The 21,279-nt window shown below is 43.4% G+C and overlaps 2 protein-coding genes across 3 annotated transcripts in view; one reads left to right on the top strand and one right to left on the bottom strand.

Annotated features, from left to right (window-relative positions):
• The first annotated feature begins 591 nt into the window (after positions 1-591).
• On the top strand, positions 592-8,597 carry LOC137261762 (BET1-like protein). Of its 2 annotated transcripts, XR_010954869.1 has the most exons (5): positions 605-656; positions 2,126-2,205; positions 5,475-5,531; positions 7,053-7,432; positions 7,527-8,597. XR_010954869.1 is itself a non-coding variant. In XM_067799545.1 (4 exons), the coding sequence occupies exons 1-4, from the start codon at positions 605-607 to the stop codon at positions 7,221-7,223; spliced, it is 360 nt and encodes a 119-aa protein (XP_067655646.1). In that variant the 5' UTR covers positions 592-604; the 3' UTR covers positions 7,224-8,597. The 2 variants fall into 2 exon arrangements, 1 of the variants encoding a protein (XP_067655646.1); XM_067799545.1 differs by having other exon boundaries at positions 592-656; positions 7,053-8,597.
• A 1,356-nt stretch (positions 8,598-9,953) lies between these two features.
• Positions 9,954-21,279, bottom strand: part of LOC137261889 (endothelin-converting enzyme 1-like) — a 28,596-nt gene continuing 17,270 nt past the window's right edge. Inside the window, exons 6-14 of the mRNA XM_067799694.1 lie at positions 19,792-20,014; positions 19,442-19,540; positions 18,913-18,990; positions 18,307-18,589; positions 17,759-17,913; positions 12,744-12,815; positions 12,333-12,428; positions 11,848-11,921; positions 9,954-11,564 (exon numbers count right to left, since the gene is read on the bottom strand). Of these exons, the coding sequence (XP_067655795.1) occupies positions 11,465-11,564; positions 11,848-11,921; positions 12,333-12,428; positions 12,744-12,815; positions 17,759-17,913; positions 18,307-18,589; positions 18,913-18,990; positions 19,442-19,540; positions 19,792-20,014 (1,180 nt within the window). The 3' untranslated portion in view covers positions 9,954-11,464. The remainder of the gene's footprint in view (positions 11,565-11,847; positions 11,922-12,332; positions 12,429-12,743; positions 12,816-17,758; positions 17,914-18,306; positions 18,590-18,912; positions 18,991-19,441; positions 19,541-19,791; positions 20,015-21,279) is intronic.

Below are 21,279 nucleotides of genomic sequence, written 5' to 3' on the forward strand. Positions count from 1 at the left end.
ATTGTGGAATAGCGGCGATATTTTACGAATGCTTCCTATGATCAGTTCGAAGGTCTCTCCTACCTATGTTCTAAACATTTGACCTGTTTGAGTCTCCTCAGTGTGATCACCAGGCCTATTGTGAGGGACTGCATTTACTCTGACGGCCAACAGTACAGTTGGAAGATCCCTAAATGCGGTACAAATATTAAACATATTTAGTTGGAAAATCTAACCCTCAGTATGCCATTATCCCAAACCCATAGTGATCCTAACTACTCCCCCTTCCATCCCCAACACACACATACTCCCCATCTAAAACGTCACTGACGTTTATTATTTTCATGTTTACAGGACGCAAACTCGCACCCCGCTCAACCAAAGATAGACAATACCGGTGTGTAAGGCGCTTGTTACTTAAGAAATGTGTTTTAAAAATACGATCTTCATTGTTGAAGATGGATGAATATTAGTTTAAATATTTTGTCAAAATTGATTAACCGAGAGTGTGTTTTGTCTTACATTCACGAATAGCTAGGCGTATATTGGCTATATTATCAAACTCATATTTCGTTCTAGTTGTTTCACATAAACCATAGTCAAACTTCCGGTACATAAGGAATTAATGAATGCTCCCTTGGTTGACAACATGGCAGATTGGAGAAGTAAAAGAAATGGTGTGTTTACTGATTGCTGTCTACTTTGAACACTTCTAATCACTTCACTTAAGTATTTACTCTCGTTCCGGACGTGCAGTCGTGCATTTTCTGGTATACACTGGTCTTTCTTTTCGAATAGGTTGGTAATGAAAGAGGCGTAATCACAATGATGACATCGACAGCCTGTCAATACCACGATGAACAGCATTCAGTCAGTGATAAGTTCCTGTCTGGCGCACTCACGACATGAAAGGGAAAGAGTTCCATCCGTAGCCCCGTCTTTTGTACATGTTAATTTTGTCCTGAGGGAGTCCTTTCCCGGTGTAATATTCCAACACTTATTTAGGGTGAGGTATGCGTATCAGTTTGTAATTATGGGTTTTGATGGGGCTGGGGGTTACGGGCGTAACTCTCACCCATGACAGATGCTGTAGTCCATAAAAGTTGAAATTATTACACTCCCTCACTCAAGGAAGTTTGGAGTCAGTTTGACAGTCCCTGGATATCATCACCATCAATCACAGACTGTAAATCCTCCCCATTAACCACTAGCGTGAAGTTGTTATGATCATTAATGTTATTTCATAATATGGAAACTTAATGTGTGCCAGATTATGGTCAGGGAAAGGGTCTTAATATAGACTGAGGTTACAGACAGAAAGCCAGAATCCTTGATGGATGAAATCACTGGGATGAATTGACTGTGTCAGTATACTTCAATGTCATATAACACTTCTAATTTTAATTCTTTCTTATTGATTTGATTCAGACCTGATAATATACAGGAAGGTGATGTATAGTTAGACTGTGGTTTAGATACCATGTTTGTTGTGTCACACAACAGACAATACAAATGGACATTTGGTGTCAGTAACTCAAGAAGTCCCACAAAAGGTAGGCAAGAACATGAATGTCAGGTTTGTATGTTTCATGACTAATTCTATCAGTATTACCTAGCAGGGAGAGGGTGAAAAGAAAATTGTGTGTGTGATGTACATTGTCAGTGCCCTGTAATAACGGAATATGGGAAGAGTGATAGTTTCTTCTCATTTTGATAAGTGTGTTTGAATACAAAGGGTAAGTATCAAGAGCAAGTACTGAATAGTACATGTAGGAATACTTTTAGAATTCAGCTCCACAATTTCATCAAGTTTGTGATAATCCATCCTACATGAGCCCACAGTTAGCCAGCCAACATGTACACCACAGAACGACTGCCACCAGGCTATGTCAGACATTTATTGAAGTAAATTTAAAAGTTTAAATAGATCAAAGAAAGTTGTATAATCATTAATTGTTAACATTTTTGTTAATGGCTGATTTCACTAGACCCAGACTTGAAAAATGTGGCCAATGACTGATGAACCATTATACATGAAGACGGTAGTATTTGCTAATAATAATATGATATGCAGTTTTAATCAGTTATTGGTTGACCTAGTAGAACTGTTATCATTTGTAAGTGTCTATTCTCTGTGTGATTACAGGCAAGACTGAGGAGATTCTCGACCATGAGAACCAGCAGAGAGTTGATGGCTTGGCAGGAAAGATCTCCAGATTGAAAGGGGTGAGCATGTTTCTGTCATCTGGTTGGTTGTTATATAACATGTCTGTTTCATGATGGCCTGACACTACCATGATAGGACATATAACTTGGATGTGACCTGATACTACCATAACCTGGCATATACCTTGGATGTGGCCTGATACTACCGTGACCTGACATATAACCTGGATGTGGCCTGATACTACCATAACCTGACGTATAACTTGGATGTGGCCTGATACTACCGTAACCTGACATATAACTTGGATGTGGCCTGATACTACCATAACCTGACATATAACTTGGATGTGGCCTGATATTACCGTAACCTGACATATAACTTGGATGTGGCCTGATACTACCATAACCTGACATATAACTTGGATGTGGCCTGATATTACCGTAACCTGACATATAACTTGGATGTGACCTGATACTACCATAACCTGACATATAACCTGGATGTGGCCTGATACTACCGTAACCTGACATATAACTTGGATGTGGCCTGAGACTGCCGTGACCTGACATATAACTTGGATGTGGCCTGATACTACCGTAACCTGACATATAACTTGGATGTGGCCTGATACTACCATAACCTGACATATAACTTGGATGTGGCCTGATACTACCATAACCTGACATATAACTTGGATGTGGCCTGATACTACCATAACCTGACATATAACTTGGATGTGGCCTGAGACTGCCGTGACCTGACATATAACTTGGATGTGGCCTGAGACTGCTGTGACCTGACATATAACTTGGATGTGGCCTGAGACTGCGGTGACCTGACATATAACTTGGATGTGGCCTGATACAACCGTAACCTGACATATAACTTGGATGTGGCCTGATACTACCATAACCTGACATATAACTTGGATGTGGCCTGATATTACCGTAACCTGACATATAACTTGGATGTGGCCTGATACTACCGTAACCTGACATATAACTTGGATGTGGCCTGAGACTGCCGTGACCTGACGTATAACTTGGATGTGGCCTGATACTGCCATGACCTGACATATAACTTGGATGTGGCCTGAGACTGCCGTGACCTGACATATAACTTGGATGTGGCCTGATACAACCGTAACCTGACATATAACTTGGATGTGGCCTGATGCTGCCGTGACCTGACATATAACTTGGATGTGGCCTGATACTACTGTAACCTGACATATAACTTGGATGTGGCCTTATACTACTGTGGCCTGATTCTACCATGACCTGACTGTGCATGTGGTCATGTCTGTTCTGACCGTGACATGATTATTGCTCATGGCATCTGCCAGTTCTTTGTTGTTATTTCTGCAAGTCAACTGAAACCAGATTTTGATCTGCATCTAAACAATCTAGTTACAAATGGATGACAATATGTCCACATAAAACAGGGTTGTACTCTAAGCAAGCCCTCTGGCTGGTTGATGCTTGTTAATGAGACATTTATAACTGATACTTTCTTTTGAAAAGTCATTGCTAGGGGGGAAATAATCCTTACATTTCCCAGTCAAGCTGTCAGTGAAAGACAAAAATTCCTGCAAGTTTATAGAGAATGTGCAGATGTACAAGTGTTGACTAATCAGAGGGATTGCTTCGACCACACCCATGTTTTGTGCAAACGTATCTTCATCCATTTGTGACAAAGGTTACGGCCTAATCCGTCAAATTTTTAACAGTCAGCAGTGCCAAATCGTCAAATCAGGCTTGAGTGGTTCTATGCTAATCGGACAAATTTCAGTCTGTGGAGAGTCTCAGTTCATCAATTAAGGCCCCGGCTTGTGTTGAATTAGACTGCATGAAACAAGGTTCTAACTCTTGTTCCTGTCTTCCCTCATAAAACAAGGTTCTAACTCTTGTCCCTGTCTTCCCTCATAAAACAAGGTTCTAACTCTTATCCCTGTTTTCCCACATAGTGAAAAAGACTATAATTGCTTATCAAATCATCACATAGCATGTAAGACTGTTTATCTCAGATTGATATCATAAACTATAAGGTAGCCTTGACACACTTATGGTTATCTTCTCCCAGCATGATGAGATTATACATCTTTTACAAACCAAAGTTTGTAAAAATAAGTACAAGAGTACAAAAATAGAGAGAGTCAAACCATCCAACACCCTTTGCGTACTATTTTTGGGTATGATCCATTGTTTTGATAACTAATTAATAGCTATGGTCAGAGTACTCATCTGTCAAAGGCAATGACAAGGACCTTTCACTGCAGGAGCAAGTCAACAGATTATGGAAATCATGTAACTTTCATCTCAGATCCATGGGAAACAACAGGAAGTACATCACAGCAGATTGTGCCCTCATCCTAGTCAGATGTCTTGTGCTATCCACACTGGATTACCGAAAAGGACCTTTGTTTGGCCTCAGCAAACACAATATCTCCACACTACAGAAAGTTCAGAAAACTGCTGCAAGAATTATTTCTCTGAAGACTAAATCTGATCACATCTCTCCTGTTCTCAAATCCTTACATAGGCTACCCATTCAGCAGAGAATCAACTTCAAACTTCTCTGCATCACTTTCAGCTGTCTCCACAATGAAGCTCCAGAATATCTCACTGAACTTATCACAGATTACATCCCATCAAGATCACTTCAGTCCCAGATTCAGCTTCTACTACAAGTTCCCAATTTCCACCTAGTTTCGTATGGGAAAAGGGCTTTCTCCTATGCTGCACCAACTCTTGGCAACCATTTACCTCTAGAAATCAAACTCTGAATCTCTCTCAACCTTCAAGTCAAAAGTTAAAACCCACCTGTTTCAGAGTGTCTATGACTGACACTTTTAATCCGTTCATTTCAGTGCATTGAGCATTCATAAGTGTGTGGACACTTGGGCTTTGTAAGTGATATTGTTATTATTGTTATTAAATCAGAAATTTGACGGATTGATGTGTGACCATGACAAGATGGTTTACTTGAGAGTCAAAATCAGGTTTCAGTCAACTTGCAGAGTATGCAATAAAGAATTGGTAGGTGTCATGAGTGGTGGTCGTTAGGTTAATCGTTCCTGATCATATTTACATTAAGTTTAATCAATTGCAAGCAGTGATAGTGTAGTTGGCAAGGCAAATGGGTGGGGTATACCAAAGTGTCCAGCCTTGTTGTCATATATTTTATTGTGAAGCATTTCATGTCCGCCATCATGAAGTTTTGTATATATACTTTTTTTGAATCTTTGATTTTTGCAAAGACACAAGGGCCTGTGGCTGTGACCTCATGTTACCATGCACTAACCATATGATATATCATTATTTTTCAGATTGCCCTGGACTTGGAAACAGAATCTCGAGACTCAAACCGATACCTGGATGGCATGGTAAGGTCATAGTCTCACTGGAAGCTTTGCTTCCAACCTCCCTACCCCTACTGATTGAACCAATTGTTCCTAATCTGATGTCAGTGTACAAAGCCCCTGTGGTTACCAATCCCAGAAAATGCTTTCCCAGTAAGTTAGATTTTCAGGATGACATTCTTGGACATGAGCTGTTTTTAATCTACCTTACTGCATGGTATTGTGCATGTTACCTTTACTCATCCGATACAAGGATTGGAAACGTGATCTATAAGTATCCTCGAAAAGTTCCACCTGGAGCCATCTGAACAGCTGACATTTATAGGGGGGAGGTTATTTCTCACAGACCAAGATCTTCTGTGAGTTCCACCAAACAGATGATAGAAGATCCTCAGCCTCTCATTTTGGGGGCTGTTACATCTGATTATGCTGAGTGGCAGCCCCTCCTAGGTCTTTTGATGTCGGCTCAGGATCTTACCGGCAGAGGAAGGTTGATGCTCTGACCCCTTCAATGATTCCCCTGCCGTTTGTCCTTTTAGATGACCTCAGGTTGAGGTATCCACTGCCCTTTCATCTTCATAGTTTCCTATGATGGTGGAAAATTGAGTTGAATGTTTGTGGTGGCATCTCCTCGACTTGATGTTTACACATCACTACGAATTGTGAATGCTTATCTGCAATGTTGGGGTGCTCACCAGGATGCCTGGACACTTGGACAGTGGCAGGATTGTGGTCAACAGCTCAGACTGGTTGGCACAGCAACAACTCCAGTTAGTCATCCTCGCCATTCAGCACTGGCTTCCTTTATTTTAGGTTTCCAAGCTCCTGGTTGCTTAAGACAATTCTACAGTGGTCTGATTGATCTGCATCCAGGCTTTCTTTTTTGTTTCCTCTCCTCTGTGGTTTGTCACAACATGATAAAGTGAACACACATTGTATCCAGTTGTGTTTTCCTTCTTTGGGGTTTTACTGGTGGTTAACTGTTCTTGTTGTATCTGTTCCACTTTCTACACCAAGACAGTCCCACATCCCTGTATGTGCTACTTTGATAGTTTGGCTGGTCCTCGCTGGTAACTGACCCTTCAGCTGTACTGTCAGATTGAATTGTCCATGACTGTGAGATAAGGAAGTTAAAAATACCTCAGGATTTCGGAAGTGAATTGTTCTCATTGTCACGTGACACCTCACTGGTTTCATGACAGCATTCAACAAGGATACTTATCAATCACTTTTCCAATGTTTGTATTGGAAGAGTAAAAGTAATATGCACATTACCATGAGGTAAGAGGGGTATTTAAATATCTGAAATATATAGATTTTAATAATGTTATTATGCAAAAATGTACCAGTGAGTGTTATCAACAGTTGTAAAATGAAAGCATGGTTTATGGCAGGACAAAATCTTGGAAGTATCCTGCTATCCTGTTGTACAGTCACTGATTAAATTGTTCCTCACAAATATGGCAACCAAGGTAGATCCCTGTGTAAGTACCCGACATTTCCACCAGTAATGATAGTGTAAGTAATCTTCCCTTCTTTCACCAGCAAGATGACTTCGGCAGCACACAGGGTTTGTTGTCCGGCAGCGTAACACGGATCACCAACATGGTGAACTCCGGCAAGGGCAACCGGAAAGTCATGTGCTACGTCATCATTGGCCTTGTGTCAGTGTTCTTCCTAGCCTATTACCTCGTATCCAAGGTAACAGCAGGATGAAAGTAGTCGTGCCATCATGCATGGGATAAGACTGGGGATATTTAGAAAGGGACAGATACAGACTGACTACATTGTGTTGTTGTGTTCCATACGGCTCTGCTATGTGGGTTTATGATCAGACACAATCTTATTTCTTTTAGTTTCTTGTGGGATCATCAGGATATTATTGGGAAACTACATCCTGACCCGATTGCTGTCCCAGTATGAATGTTTCAAGATGTGCAAACACTTGTTTCTTTGTCTAAAATCACCATGCTGTTGTGCATATCTGGTATTCCTCAATTGGTACGTTGATCTGTAGAGGTTCCTGAGGCACTTATCACATACAGCATTGTTGCATATTGGGTCAACTTTCTTCAAAAAGTGTTGCATGTGCAAAGCACCACTTACAACCTACTGATTTATACTAAGGGCTAAAGATAAATGTTCCTATCTTTGATACTAAATAAGACTGTTAGTAGTTCTGAGCATACACTTTAGTTGGATTTGAACTGTGATTATTAATTAATGATTATGTGATTCCAAATTGATTGTTAGAACAAAGGTCATGCTAAATGTTATTGTATTATATGTTAATCCACTGTCATCTACATGGTTCATCCAATTCTTCATCAGGTATTTATTTGTAACATATGTTATATATGTGATAATAATATAACCATGGCAACTGAGTAGTACATACCACTAACTGCTGAGAATGGTGTGCATAGTTAATAGTACCTGTCCTCAGTATGTTTCCCTTGATTAGGTCAATAAGCCACAATACCTCTGAATGAATATCGTATATATGCAGGACTGTCATGCAGGAATTTAAACCTTCATGGTTAATCAAGTTAATCAGATTTGAAATGAAAGATAGAACACATTTTTGCAGCCATACATTACGTTTAATCAGAGTTCTGTATTTGAATAAGTTCATGAGTTCTTTGAAATTATATATGTCAATGTTTCTACATCAGTGTCATTTTCCTAGTTTCATTGATTAACTTTCAGTTTCTTTTAATGCATTTTCATGTATTGACATGGCATAATTTAGCTTACATGTGCCTCCAGTCTCTATCTGAGATTTCTGTCACTTTCTTGCCATGTGAGTCAGTCACCCTTCTACTGGCATCAGTGGTCAGTGTCCATGAATTTCTTGCATATGTGGATGTACATACTTCAGGTTGGTTGTTACACTGGCCTGAGCATCTACACCCTGGTTATCGTTCTGTTCTGGAACACATGAACTCTTGAATGTGGGTGTTCATAAATGTGTTGTATACAGGTTTTAGTGCTTATCTTTGTATATATTGTACATGTATATATGGACATGAGGGAAGATGTGTACATATTGAACAGAAAGAAGATGGGAGAAATAAAACTTTAAATCACTGCCTTTGTTGTTGTATTTCATACATACGTGTGTGTGTGTGTGTGTGTGCGTGCGTGCGTGTGTAAGGTTGTATTCCACATATATAATACAACCTGTAATTAATTGAATACAACACACACACCACTTCAGGCTCTCCTTCAACGCACCTTTCAATATTTCGTTTGACTCGAACTCAAACCCATTCAAGTGTTCGTTCATTTCCTTTCTTCCTGTGTGAGTGTTGGGATGAAGACTGCAGGCAGACAAGTGCAAGGTAACAAGAAAGCTAAGCTCTAGGTGTTAACATTCCACTTTCTTACATTTCATTATCATGTATTACAGAATAAACAACTTTTGAATGACCGAGATGCGACTAGTATTGGTTCTCTCAACTGATGGTAGGACTCTGAGACTTGGTTGGTTGCTAGGATCGCTCTTCATGACATCGATCACTGGAAAGGGAGATTACTGTCACACAGCTGGAATATTTGTAGGCGTGGGGTAAACAAACATATCGTTTCGAACTCTAAATGTCAAGACCAAGAAGCGACCATAAAATATGCAAAATCCTAGCGACCAACACTTCCTGTACACTTGTTGCGTTACAAGCTCCCATGTTACAGGGTTTGAGTTGTAGGGTGTCACATCAAACGTTGTGTATGTTCTGGTATTCCAGGCGTGCAGCTGGTTATCTACTTTTACCTATGGATAAGCCACACAATCTGGGTGTCCTACGATTGTATACCTGCAAGCACATCTACACCAGACTGTGTACCACAATTTTGTACTGGGAAGTAAATGTAACGACCCTCAGTGCCCTATGTCAAGATTTTAGTCGGTGAGTTACATATACATACAAACTTTCAACCCTGAAGGAAACACGAAATCTCACAGCCGAATCAAAATTGACGTGCCCAATCACTTGATTTGGATTTTGGACTTATACTCTCAGACCTTGGTCCCTGTCTCAGTATTAACAATGGGCTCTATAAGCTGGTTGGGGGAGACCCTAAAATAGTAAGGGATATTTGTAAATTTCGAAAGTTTGAATAACCATTTATTTATTCATTGACAGACTGATACAATATCAGTATATATCCCGTATATAAGTAGAGTTACTCGTGTGTGTGTGTGTGTGTGTGTGTGTTTAGTGAATTATTGTTTTCCTAACAAAAAACATATTGTCGTAGCAAGGAAGTACATGGTTGAAGGGCTGTTTGGCTCAGACCAGTTGGCCGAGAAAGTGAAGTGACGTTCATGTCACTATGTCAGCCTTAATGACGAATCCGATCTAAAAGGCAGAAACTCAGACCCTGCCGACGTCTACACCTCCACCACATGCCCTAGACCATGGGCAGAAAGAACACACAAAGATCTTTTTCATATAAAAATATATTTATTGTAAATGCGGTAGACATTACGTAGACAATGATTTTAACCTTTGTTAGAGGCGCCCCTACATCACAGACAGCAGTTTTCATACTCGTGAGACGACGTTCCTATAGCAACGTCGCCTAGCAACCCGTTTCTTTTACCAACTGTACACGATGCTGTGTAACCAAGGAATCGTCACATCACAGAAAATATTGGAATGATCATTTACACGATCAGTCAGACGACACTTGTGGCGATATGATGACACCCGAGTCTTTACCCTTGACACGTACACAAGTGTTTGGTATATCTCTGTAGCGTTACCAAATAGCCTTAAGCCTGGTCAGTAAGTATGACCTGTCATTTGAGACAGTAGCACAGAATGTCATACCTGAAAGCAGTAACATGTAAGGAGGATGTAAAGTTAATCTCTAACCAAGTGTAGCTGTTGTGTAAAAGTATAGTTCTATCAAAAATGAACATACACATGTATATGAAATATAGATGTACGTATTTACAATCCCATAACATTACTACACATAACACGGATATCACTTCTTCGCTGCGCACCAGTCACCGACATGTATGGAGAATCAGACTCGAACATTGTTTGACTAACCTTGCCTAATCAGATCAACTAGTGAAAGGTAAACTTCAAGGCCAATGCATGACGGGGCTGTATACACCACGTCCTTGCATTTACCCGGGACTACACACGGCGGCTTGCAGTGAGGGTTCCGCCCACAGTCAGGCTATACCAAGTGTTGCTGCTGGAAGCCCGTTGTGTGGACCCTACCGTTGCCTGATATTAAAATCATGTTAAGAGTAGAGACCTTAAGATTGCTTCACTTGTCGCAAGAGCAATATCGCCGATGGTCATTTGTGCGACACATCTCTGGTTTTACCCTCACTAAGCTTTAGCCTGACAGGTGGCCGAAACGGTGAGCACCCCAAGTTGCTGCATGTGTCCCAGGAAGGTGTCATGGAGTATATGATAACTGTCCCGTATTGTCCTAGCATAGTGGGACGTGGATACACGGCGGCCTTCTGTTAGTCTAGATACTGTTCCCAGGGAAGGTTCCGGGTTCCGTGTACTGCCCTTTGTATGGGTGTTTCCCGATAACCAGGGTGTCAGTGATCACGTCTTAGTGAAGGCAGCACTGAGATGAGTAAGTTTGGAGGACGCGAAGACACATGGCAGAAGAACGCACCAAGAAACTGACGTGAACACCGTGTCAGCAACAACATGCTCCGGACGTTACAGCTTTGTTACGGATTGTGTTCGTCAGTTTATCTTGTATCAATAATAAAGAATGAAACCACACCAAAACCACGCCTCTGCCAGGACGCAGAGTCATCTCCCTTCCAGAGATAGGAATCACAGACTGTCTCAATCTCACAAACGTGCCGCTAATAATCAGTTCCAAATTATGAAAAACTATTTACAAAAGGAACCTGAGCTAACCGATAATAGCCTCGAGACGGGCAGCTGTGTCTTTCATTCCCTGGAACTCTAGTACATAGTACACGACTTCTTCGCAACCATTTTGGAGTTTGCTGGGCAGTTAAACGCATCTCTGAACTCTGGGACTTGAGACACTGCCATGTTAACCCTGGAAATAAAGCAAGTGTGGTTACACAAATGTCTTTTGTGTAATGTCAGTTTCCTTCTAAGATTAAAGGCGGTATTACTCACACAGGCTACTAGCCATCGTGTGTGTGTGTGTGTGTGTGCGTGAGCGCACGCGCTCGCGTCTGTCTTACTTATTAATGGACCGTTTTTAATCTTTTCAGACATCCTTGCAACACTACATGTTGGACTGTCATCCTCATGTGGACGTTCTGGAAACGTTGTAAAATATTTTGACATGTTAGTACTGTCATTGGTGCACTTACTTGAGATTCTCCTGCAGAAGTCCCCGAGCTGCCTGGGAAAACGCTTCATTCGCGTTACGGTTGAAGCAGTTGGCCTGAAGCAGATATATATCCAACGTGTAATTATTTCACTTGATATATACTCTAGTTGAAATAGCAATAGCTTAGTTAGTTCACGGAAGCAGGATTGTCTCGGTCTTCAGGCGCCATGAGGATACAGGTCATGGAGTCTAGCAGAAACAAGTTGGAACTACACGGGGACATAGGACACGCATGGATAGAAAGCGGTTATTCAGGACCTCCCGGTGGAGGCAGGTAGAAGTGATAGTCTCTCGGAACAATAACCCTCGTCAGACTGCCGACCAAGAGCATTTAGCATGAATCGTCTTCATTTGATATTATCATATTGTTGTCCCAAGTGCATATTGTTTGTCTACAGAAACAGGCCATGGCACAAGATGTGTCTTGGAAATACAGGTCGTCTCTGGATGTCAGCATGTACCTACCTGAGCGTATGCTACAAAGAACATCTGGTCGTTATTCCTGGAGACACCGGGTGCTTTCCTCTCTACCCTGTTAGCTCTTTCCCATGCCTTGAAAGCCTGGAACACAACCATCGCCACAGGTCAGAGTAGTGCATAAAAATATAGCATTCACAAAATTGTTGCGGTGAGATGACTATCACCATCATTGACTTTATTGCTTTTATCAGTGCTTTTGAATTATACAGACTTTAAATTGGAACTGCCACTCGGCATTTTATTCTGCCCGTGTAACACATTTTTAGTAATTTGTGTTAATTTGTAAACTTTGCTAATGTTAGAATACTACTGTTAGTCACATCCTATTTCTCAGTCGTTTGTCGGTTTTACGCCGAGATACATTTTTTCGGCTGATTAGATAATGGTGAGGTTTACCTTGTAAGCTAGTCTAACACCACTAGTCTCAGCAAGGGCTTCGGGAGCGTATCCCGGGGCGTCAACGGGCAACTGCAGCAGACAAAAGCATAGTTTAGTTAGCGGAGAAACATGACTGATTGAACGCCATCGTCAAATATTTCTATGATGTGTAATGAAAGCAGCGTGGGAAAAGCTCGAACCAGTAAATCCACTTAAAGTCATGAATTAAATGTTATAGTGACCCATAAGCACGCATGTGTATGGTATTTTATTTAGTGTCTTCTCTGAAGAAATAAAGTTAATATTTGGTGTGTGACATTCACACATGTGTGCATCCATCCATCCATCCATCCATCCATCCATCCATCCATACATACATACATACATACATACATACATACATACATACATACATACATACATACATACATACATACATACATACATACATACATGCATACATACAGTGCTAGTTTCTGGCATATGCCACTCAAACGTCTGGAAAGCTATTGATCAAGCGGGCATACTTTAATAGAGCACATAATTCCACACAAATATCTACATGTGTTCCCAGTCATATCATATGTTCGTAACCCACACAACACACAACACCCACTATCACGCCACACACTGTCAACACACAACACTCACTATCACGCCACACACTGTCAACACACAACAACCACTATCACGCCACACACTGTCAACACACCCCATTCACTATCACGCCACACACTGTCAACACACAACACTCACTATCACGCCACACACTGTCAACACACAACACCCACTATCACGCCACACACTGTCAACACACCCCACTCACTATCACGCCACACACTGTCAACACACAACACTCACTATCACGCCACACACTGTCAACACACAACACCCACTATCACGCCACACACTGTCAACACACCCCACTCACTATCAGGCCACACACTGTCAACACACAACAACCACTATCACGCCACACACTGTCAACACACCCCACTCACTATCACGCCACACACTGTCAACACACAACACCCACTATCACGCCACACACTGTCAACACACCCCACTCACTATCAGGCCACACACTGTCAACACACAACACCCACTATCACGCCACACACTGTCAACACACAACACCCACTATCACGCCACACACTGTCAACACACAACACTCACTATCACGTCACACACTGTCAACACACAACACCCACTATCACGCCACACACCGTCAACACACAACACCCACTATCACGCCACACACTGTCAACACACAACACTCACTATCACGCCACACACTGTCAACACACAACACCCACTATCACGCCACACACTGTCAACACACCCCACTCACTATCAGGCCACACACTGTCAACACACAACACCCACTATCACGCCACACACTGTCAACACACAACACCCACTATCACGCCACACACTGTCAACACACAACACTCACTATCACGTCACACACTGTCAACACACAACACCCACTATCACGCCACACACCGTCAACACACAACACCCACTATCACGCCACACACTGTCAACACACAACACTCACTATCACGCCACACACTGTCAACACACAACACCCACTATCACGCCACACACTGTCAACACATCCTACCAATGAGTTCCCACCTGGTTCGTGTGTATGTATGTGTGTATGTGGAGCATTGTTTGTAAGACAGGGTGTATTCATGAACCTGCATGTGCATAAATCACGTTTCTCTGTCACAGGTGAAGTCATCACGCTACACCTGGGTGCCGCCAGAATATATTTGAATATGATATGACAGGAATGTCTCCTTCGTAGATTGAAATCATCGAGGATGTCCTTATTCCCAGCGAGGGGCGACTACTTGTTCCAAGTATGGATACTTTAAATAACAACGTACTTCACGGCGATGAGATACAGTCACAGAGGCACAGTATAAGTAGTACAGATAATAAATCGACCTCTACAGGGTTAAATAGATGAAGACGGAGAGATGAATGACGTCAATGTTTCTCTAATTAATGTCATTGTTATCACAAAACAAGCGCAAAGTCACGAGACTAGTGTTGTATACCGACTGGGGAGAAATACAAGATAATACAGGATGATGCTACATGTTCTGTACGGGGTAAAGCTACATGTTCTGTACGAGGTGATGCTACATGTTCTGTAGCAAGTGATGCTACATGTTCTGTAGCAAGTGATGCTACATGTTCTGCAGCAAGTAATGCTACATGTTCTGCAAGGTGTAAAGCTACATGATCTGTACGGTGTAAAGCTACATGTTCTGTACGGTGCAAAGCTACATGTTCTGTACGGGGAAAAGCTACATGTTCTGGACGAGGTGATGCTACATGTTCTGTGTGAAGTGATGCCATATGTTCTGTAGCAAGTGATGCTACATGTTCTGTACGGGGTAAAGCTATATGTTCTGTACGAGGTGATGCTACATGTTCTGTGTGAAGTGATGCCATATGTTCTGCAGCAAGTAATGCTACATGTTCTGTACAGTGTAAAGCTACATGTTCTGTACGGGGTAAAGCTACATGTTCTGGACGAGGTGATGCTACATGTTCTGTGTGAAGTGATGCCATATGTTCTGCAGCAAGTGGTGCTACATGTTCTGTACGGGGTGGTGCTACATGTCCTGTACGGGGTGGTGCTACATGTCCTGTACGGGGTGGTGCTACATGTCCTGTACGGGGTGGTGCTACATGTTCTGTACGGGGTGGTGCTACATGTCCTGTACGGGGTGGTGCTACATGTCCTGTACGGGGTGGTGCTACATGTTCTGTACGGGGTGGTGCTACATGTTCTGTACGGGGTGGTGCTACATGTTCTGTACGGGGTGGTGCTACATGTCCTGTACGGGGTGGTGCTACATGTTCTGTACGGGGTGGTGCTACATGTTCTGTACGGGGTGGTGCTACATGTCCTGTACGGGGTGGTGCTACATGTCCTGTACGGGGTGGTGCTACATGTTCTGTACGGGGTGGTGCTACATGTTCTGTACGGGGTGGTGCTACATGTCCTGTACGGGGTGGTGCTACATGTCCTGTACGGGGTGGTGCTACATGTTCTGTACGGGGTGGTGCTACATGTCCTGTACGGGGTGGTGCTACATGTTCTGTACGGGGTGGTGCTACATGTCCTGTACGGGGTGGTGCTACATGTTCTGTACGGGGTGGTGCTACATGTCCTGTACGGGGTGGTGCTACATGTTCTGTACGGGGTGGTGCTACATGTTCTGTACGGGGTGGTGCTACATGTCCTGTACGGGGTGGTGCTACATGTCCTGTACGGGGTGGTGCTACATGTCCTGTACGGGGTGGTGCTACATGTCCTGTACGGGGTGGTGCTACATGTTCTGTGTGAAGTGATGCCATATGTTCTGCAGCAAGTAATGCTACATGTTCTGTACGGGGTAAAGCTACATGTTCTGTACGGGGTGGTGCTACATGTTCTGGACGAGGTGATGCTACATGTTCTGTGTGAAGTGATGCCATATGTTCTGCAGCAAGTGATGCTACATGTTCTGTACGGGGTGGTGCTACATGTCCTGTACGGGGTGGTGCTACATGTCCTGTACGGGGTGGTGCTACATGTCCTGTACGGGGTGGTGCTACATGTCCTGTACGGGGTGGTGCTACATGTTCTGTACGGGGTGGTGCTACATGTCCTGTACGGGGTGGTGCTACATGTCCTGTACGGGGTGGTGCTACATGTTCTGTACGGGGTGGTGCTACATGTTCTGTACGGGGTGGTGCTACATGTTCTGTACGGGGTGGTGCTACATGTCCTGTACGGGGTGGTGCTACATGTTCTGTACGGGGTGGTGCTACATGTTCTGTACGGGGTGGTGCTACATGTCCTGTACGGGGTGGTGCTACATGTCCTGTACGGGGTGGTGCTACATGTCCTGTACGGGGTGGTGCTACATGTTCTGTACGGGGTGGTGCTACATGTCCTGTACGGGGTGGTGCTACATGTTCTGTACGGGGTGGTGCTACATGTCCTGTACGGGGTGGTGCTACATGTCCTGTACGGGGTGGTGCTACATGTTCTGTACGGGGTGGTGCTACATGTTCTGTACGGGGTGGTGCTACATGTTCTGTACGGGGTGGTGCTACATGGTGGTGCTACATGTTCTGTACGGGGTGGTGCTACATGTTCTGTACGGGGTGGTGCTACATGTCCTGTACGGGGTGGTGCTACATGTCCTGTACGGGGTGGTGCTACATGTCCTGTACGGGGTGGTGCTACATGTCCTGTACGGGGTGGTGCTACATGTTCTGTACGGGGTGGTGCTACATGTTCTGTACGGGGTGGTGCTACATGTCCTGTACGGGGTGGTGCTACATGTCCTGTACGGGGTGGTGCTACATGTTCTGTACGGGGTGGTGCTACATGTTCTGTACGGGGTGGTGCTACATGTTCTCTACAACGTGCTACAAGAAACTGAACAGGTCCTGGTGTATGTCAGCATTCATGTCCACATACATTTATTCATTTGAACGGGACAGGTTGAGTGACACATACTACTACATGAATTAAGATATGTACAGCTCCCTGTCTGAGGTGACGCTCTGAAATTTAGTGACGGAACGACGGGGCATGGAGATTACAAGGATATAACCTTAGTCTGCACTCACACAAAAATATTATATTGCACGGTCGTCACTGTCGTCACAGTGTCAGCGTGCACCGGGCGGACGGAGTTTCCCGTATTACACGTCAAACCTCATTGGCAGTATGCATGACCTGACTGCTGAGACAACCACAATATTTAGTCGGATGAATACGGCAGTCTCGTAATCCGAACAAATTACTATGCGCACTATGTATGTGACATTCTGAGAGAGGGTACAGATTACCAGGAGTGTACTGTATTGTGACATACCGAGAGAGGGTCAGATTACCAGGAGTGTACTGTATTGTGACATACCGAGAGAGAGTCAGATTACCAGAAGTGTACTATATTGTGACATACCGAGAGGGGGTCAGATTACCAGGAGCGTACTGTATTGTGACATACCGAGAGGGGGCTGGTTGCAACTGGGAGGTTGAATGGCCCCATGGTCTTGTTGGCGTAAGCATTAATCACACACTGACGAACCCCGATGTAAGCCTTTTTCGTGGCATTGGTCCACCAGTCTCCGAAATGGCTGCCGTCTAGTTTGTACTGGGCGCCTGGACATAAAGCATCTTTACAGGAACTTGAGCTACAGTTTCATTCAGTTAACGTATAATCAACTGTGTCACTTACAGAAGGATGTAAATATCCTAGCTTAAATGTTCATAGAATTTGTCATGGATCACGTTCAGTGTGTCTTAAGATTTATTTACAATTGAAAGCTGAAGTTATGTTTCTTTAAAATTAAACATGGTGGTAATTCCTGAACGACCGAATCATTTTCTGGTTGTAGTGCGGCTGCTTAAAAATGAAAGTAGATTGTCGAGGTTCCTTATACCAAACTTGTGAGCGCGTTGTATCGCGCTAACTCTACAGCTACATCATATCACACACAACCTGTTCACCTGTTCAACATTGGCACGTTTCTCGCGATATGAATATAAGGTTACCTGTTTGGTCCACTGCGTGTACAAGATTGTGTCCCAGAATACTTCCCAAAGCCCCAAAGTTCATGTAATGCTGTAGTTTATGGTCGTAGAGAGGCCACTGGAGAAGGCCTGCGGGGACGATCATTTCCTTCCACGGATTGTAGTACTCGGCAATGACGGAGTAGGTGTTGTATGTCCACTCCGATGTGTCGGTGCCGTGCTTCAGACGTCGGTTCCAGTCCACCTTGTAGAAGTGGTTCATGCTCATGCGGTTTCCGAAATAATCGTATCGGTTTATCTTCAACTGAAACAAACACGTCCCGATTAGTACGAATTTATTTATCTATTTATTTATTTATTTATTTTGTCGTAAGAGCATACAATTGTCAGCGGGAAGAGTGAGTGGGTGAGTGAGTATGGTTTTACGCTGCTTTTAGCAATATTCCAGCGATATCCCGGCCGGAGACATCCAGCACACGAAGAGCGTACAATAGTCAAAGTGGAGAGCATCGCATGAAGAGCGTACTGTAGTGAAAATCTATTTCTCGGCTTATATGCCTGAAATTGTCTGAGAAGGTACATCTACTCCACCCTACCTACAATTTTGATGACGAGTGCAGTACTTACTGGCATGTAAATATTGTCGAGTTTATCGTTGGACATCATGTAGTCGGGATATCCCATCTTGTATATTGAGTCCAGGATCTGCAAGTACATACTGAAACAGTGCTAGTTGTCCAGGGCACACTGACGACGGATCTCAATCGATAAAGTATCACCCATCACCGAGTCTTAAAATTACACAGTGCGTGCGTGCATGTGTGCGTGTATGCGTGTGTGCGTGCCGGTGTTAACCCCACCATTATCTAATGTATGTGATGACGTATAAAGAATATGGTTTAAACCTCGTTAATGGCACTGATCACATCCCAATAGGTCACCGACTAGGACCATGCTGTCAACCACGTCACCGACACTGACGTCACCGACAGGTAGAAGGCCAAGTCAACTTGATCATCTATCTTACCAGCATGATGGACTGTGGACGGTTTTCAACCTTCCCACAGTCGCAACACACGCCTCAGTCAGTTTAAGGTTGAGATTCACATATATTCCCTCGCACACAAAACCCAGACACCTGTTGACCCATCTTTACCTTCTTCTTGGCAATGTTGCGCGTCTTTTCGTCCATCCACATGTTTGACGTCAGAGAGTCTACGAGCGCAGTCTTTAAATAGTCAACTATCTCGGCCGACTGAAAGTAAATGATGCATAATTGAAGAAAATGGGTTATATCATATGTGTATTACCTGGAAAGCGAAAATGTGTCAGACTTGCACGTTGTTTTAATGTACGTTGATACACGTCACAGCAGACCGACGTCGATTTCTGTACCGTATAATGGAATCACGTGATGCTTTATTGCGTTGATGTGAGGACAGTGAGTTTGAGAGGAACTAATGTCATTGAAAGGAAGAGCAACGACGTGGTCGTTAGTTCGTTCACCTTATTCCTGTTGGCGTCAGAGAAGTGATCCTTGACGTACAGCGCGCTCATAGCCTCGCCCATGTCCCTGTCGACGATGCCGATGCAGTAACGCCACGTCCCTAGAAACTCAGCCTCCGACGTCATGGCAACGTAGAACTCCCTGTTGGCGTGGATGTAGTCCCAGGACAGGTCCTGCACATACTTGTGAGCCAGACGCCATGTCAGGTAGTTGTTTAAGATCCTATAACGGGATATAGTGCATCGTCAGTGACTACCTCGAACAGGACGAGGTCTTAGCTCCACGTTGAGATTGACCGCCATGGTGAAAGACCAAGATATGGCGTCGCCAAACCTCCAACGCTGGGTGAACTGAGATTCGATATCATGATCATACAATCCCTGCACATGTAAAGGAGACAACTCTAGACCTGCACAGCTGGTATATATGCAGATAGATTGTGTCAGTAAGGAGTGAGTGAGTTTAGTTTTATGCCGCACTCATGTATTCCAGCTATATGGCGGCGGTCAGTAAATAATCGAGTCTGGGCCCGACAATCAAGTGATCAACAACATAATCATCGATCTGAGAACCGATGACAGATGTCAACCAAGTCAGCGAGTCTGACACCCGATCCTGTTAGTCGGCTCTTACGACAAGCATGGGTTACTGATTATCAATATTCTAACACGGACCTTCACGGAGGTGTCAGTAAGAGAGGTGTATAGGAAGGGATAGATTGTGTCAATAGAGGAGGTGTATAGGAAGGGATAGATTGTGTCAGTAAGAGAGGTGTATAGGAAGGGATAGATTCAGTCAGTAATGGAGGTGTATAGGAAGGGATAGATTCAGTCAGTAAGGGTGGTGTATAGGAAGGGATAGATTCAGTCAGTAATGGAGGTGTATAGGAAGGGATAGATTGTGTCAGTAAGAGAGGTGTATAGGAAGGGATAGATTCAGTCAGTAATGGAGGTGTATAGGAAGGGATAGATTCAGTCAGTAAGGGTGGTGTATAGGAAGGGATAGATTCAGTCAGTAATGGAGGTGTATAGGAAGGGATAGATTCAGTCAGTAAGAGAGGTGTATAGGAAGGGATAGATTGTGTCAATAGAGGAGGTGTATAGGAAGGGATAGATTGTGTCAGTAAGAGAGGTGTATAGGAAGGGATAGATTCAGTCAGTAAGGGTGGTGTATAGGAAGGGATAGAGTCAGTCAGTAATGGAGGTGTATAGGAAGGGATAGATTGTGTCAGTAAGGGAGGTGTATAGAAAGGGATAGATTCAGTCAGTAAGAGAGGTGTATAGGAAGGGATAGATTCAGTCAGTAAGGGTGGTGTATAGGAAGGGATAGAGTCAGTCAGTAATGGAGGTGTATAGGAAGGGATAGATTGTGTCAGTAAGGGAGGTGTATAGAAAGGGATAGATTGTGTCAGTAAGAGGTGTGTAAAGGAAGGGATAGATTCAGTCAGTAAGGGAGGTGTATAGCAAGGGATAGATTGAGTCAGTAAG

This window comes from Haliotis asinina, chromosome 14, assembly GCF_037392515.1.
Source record: "Haliotis asinina isolate JCU_RB_2024 chromosome 14, JCU_Hal_asi_v2, whole genome shotgun sequence".
Lineage (NCBI taxonomy): Eukaryota > Metazoa > Mollusca > Gastropoda > Lepetellida > Haliotidae > Haliotis > Haliotis asinina.

Excerpts from the sequence above, each read along its gene's own strand:
- LOC137261762 (XM_067799545.1), top strand. The coding sequence starts at position 605 with ATGAATGCTCCCTTGGTTGACAACATGGCAGATTGGAGAAGTAAAAGA. Across the intron at positions 657-2,125 it reads TTGGAGAAGTAAAAGAAATG|GCAAGACTGAGGAGATTCTC; the intron begins GTGTGTTTACTG and ends GTGTGATTACAG. Across the intron at positions 2,206-5,474 it reads AGATCTCCAGATTGAAAGGG|ATTGCCCTGGACTTGGAAAC; the intron begins GTGAGCATGTTT and ends ATTATTTTTCAG.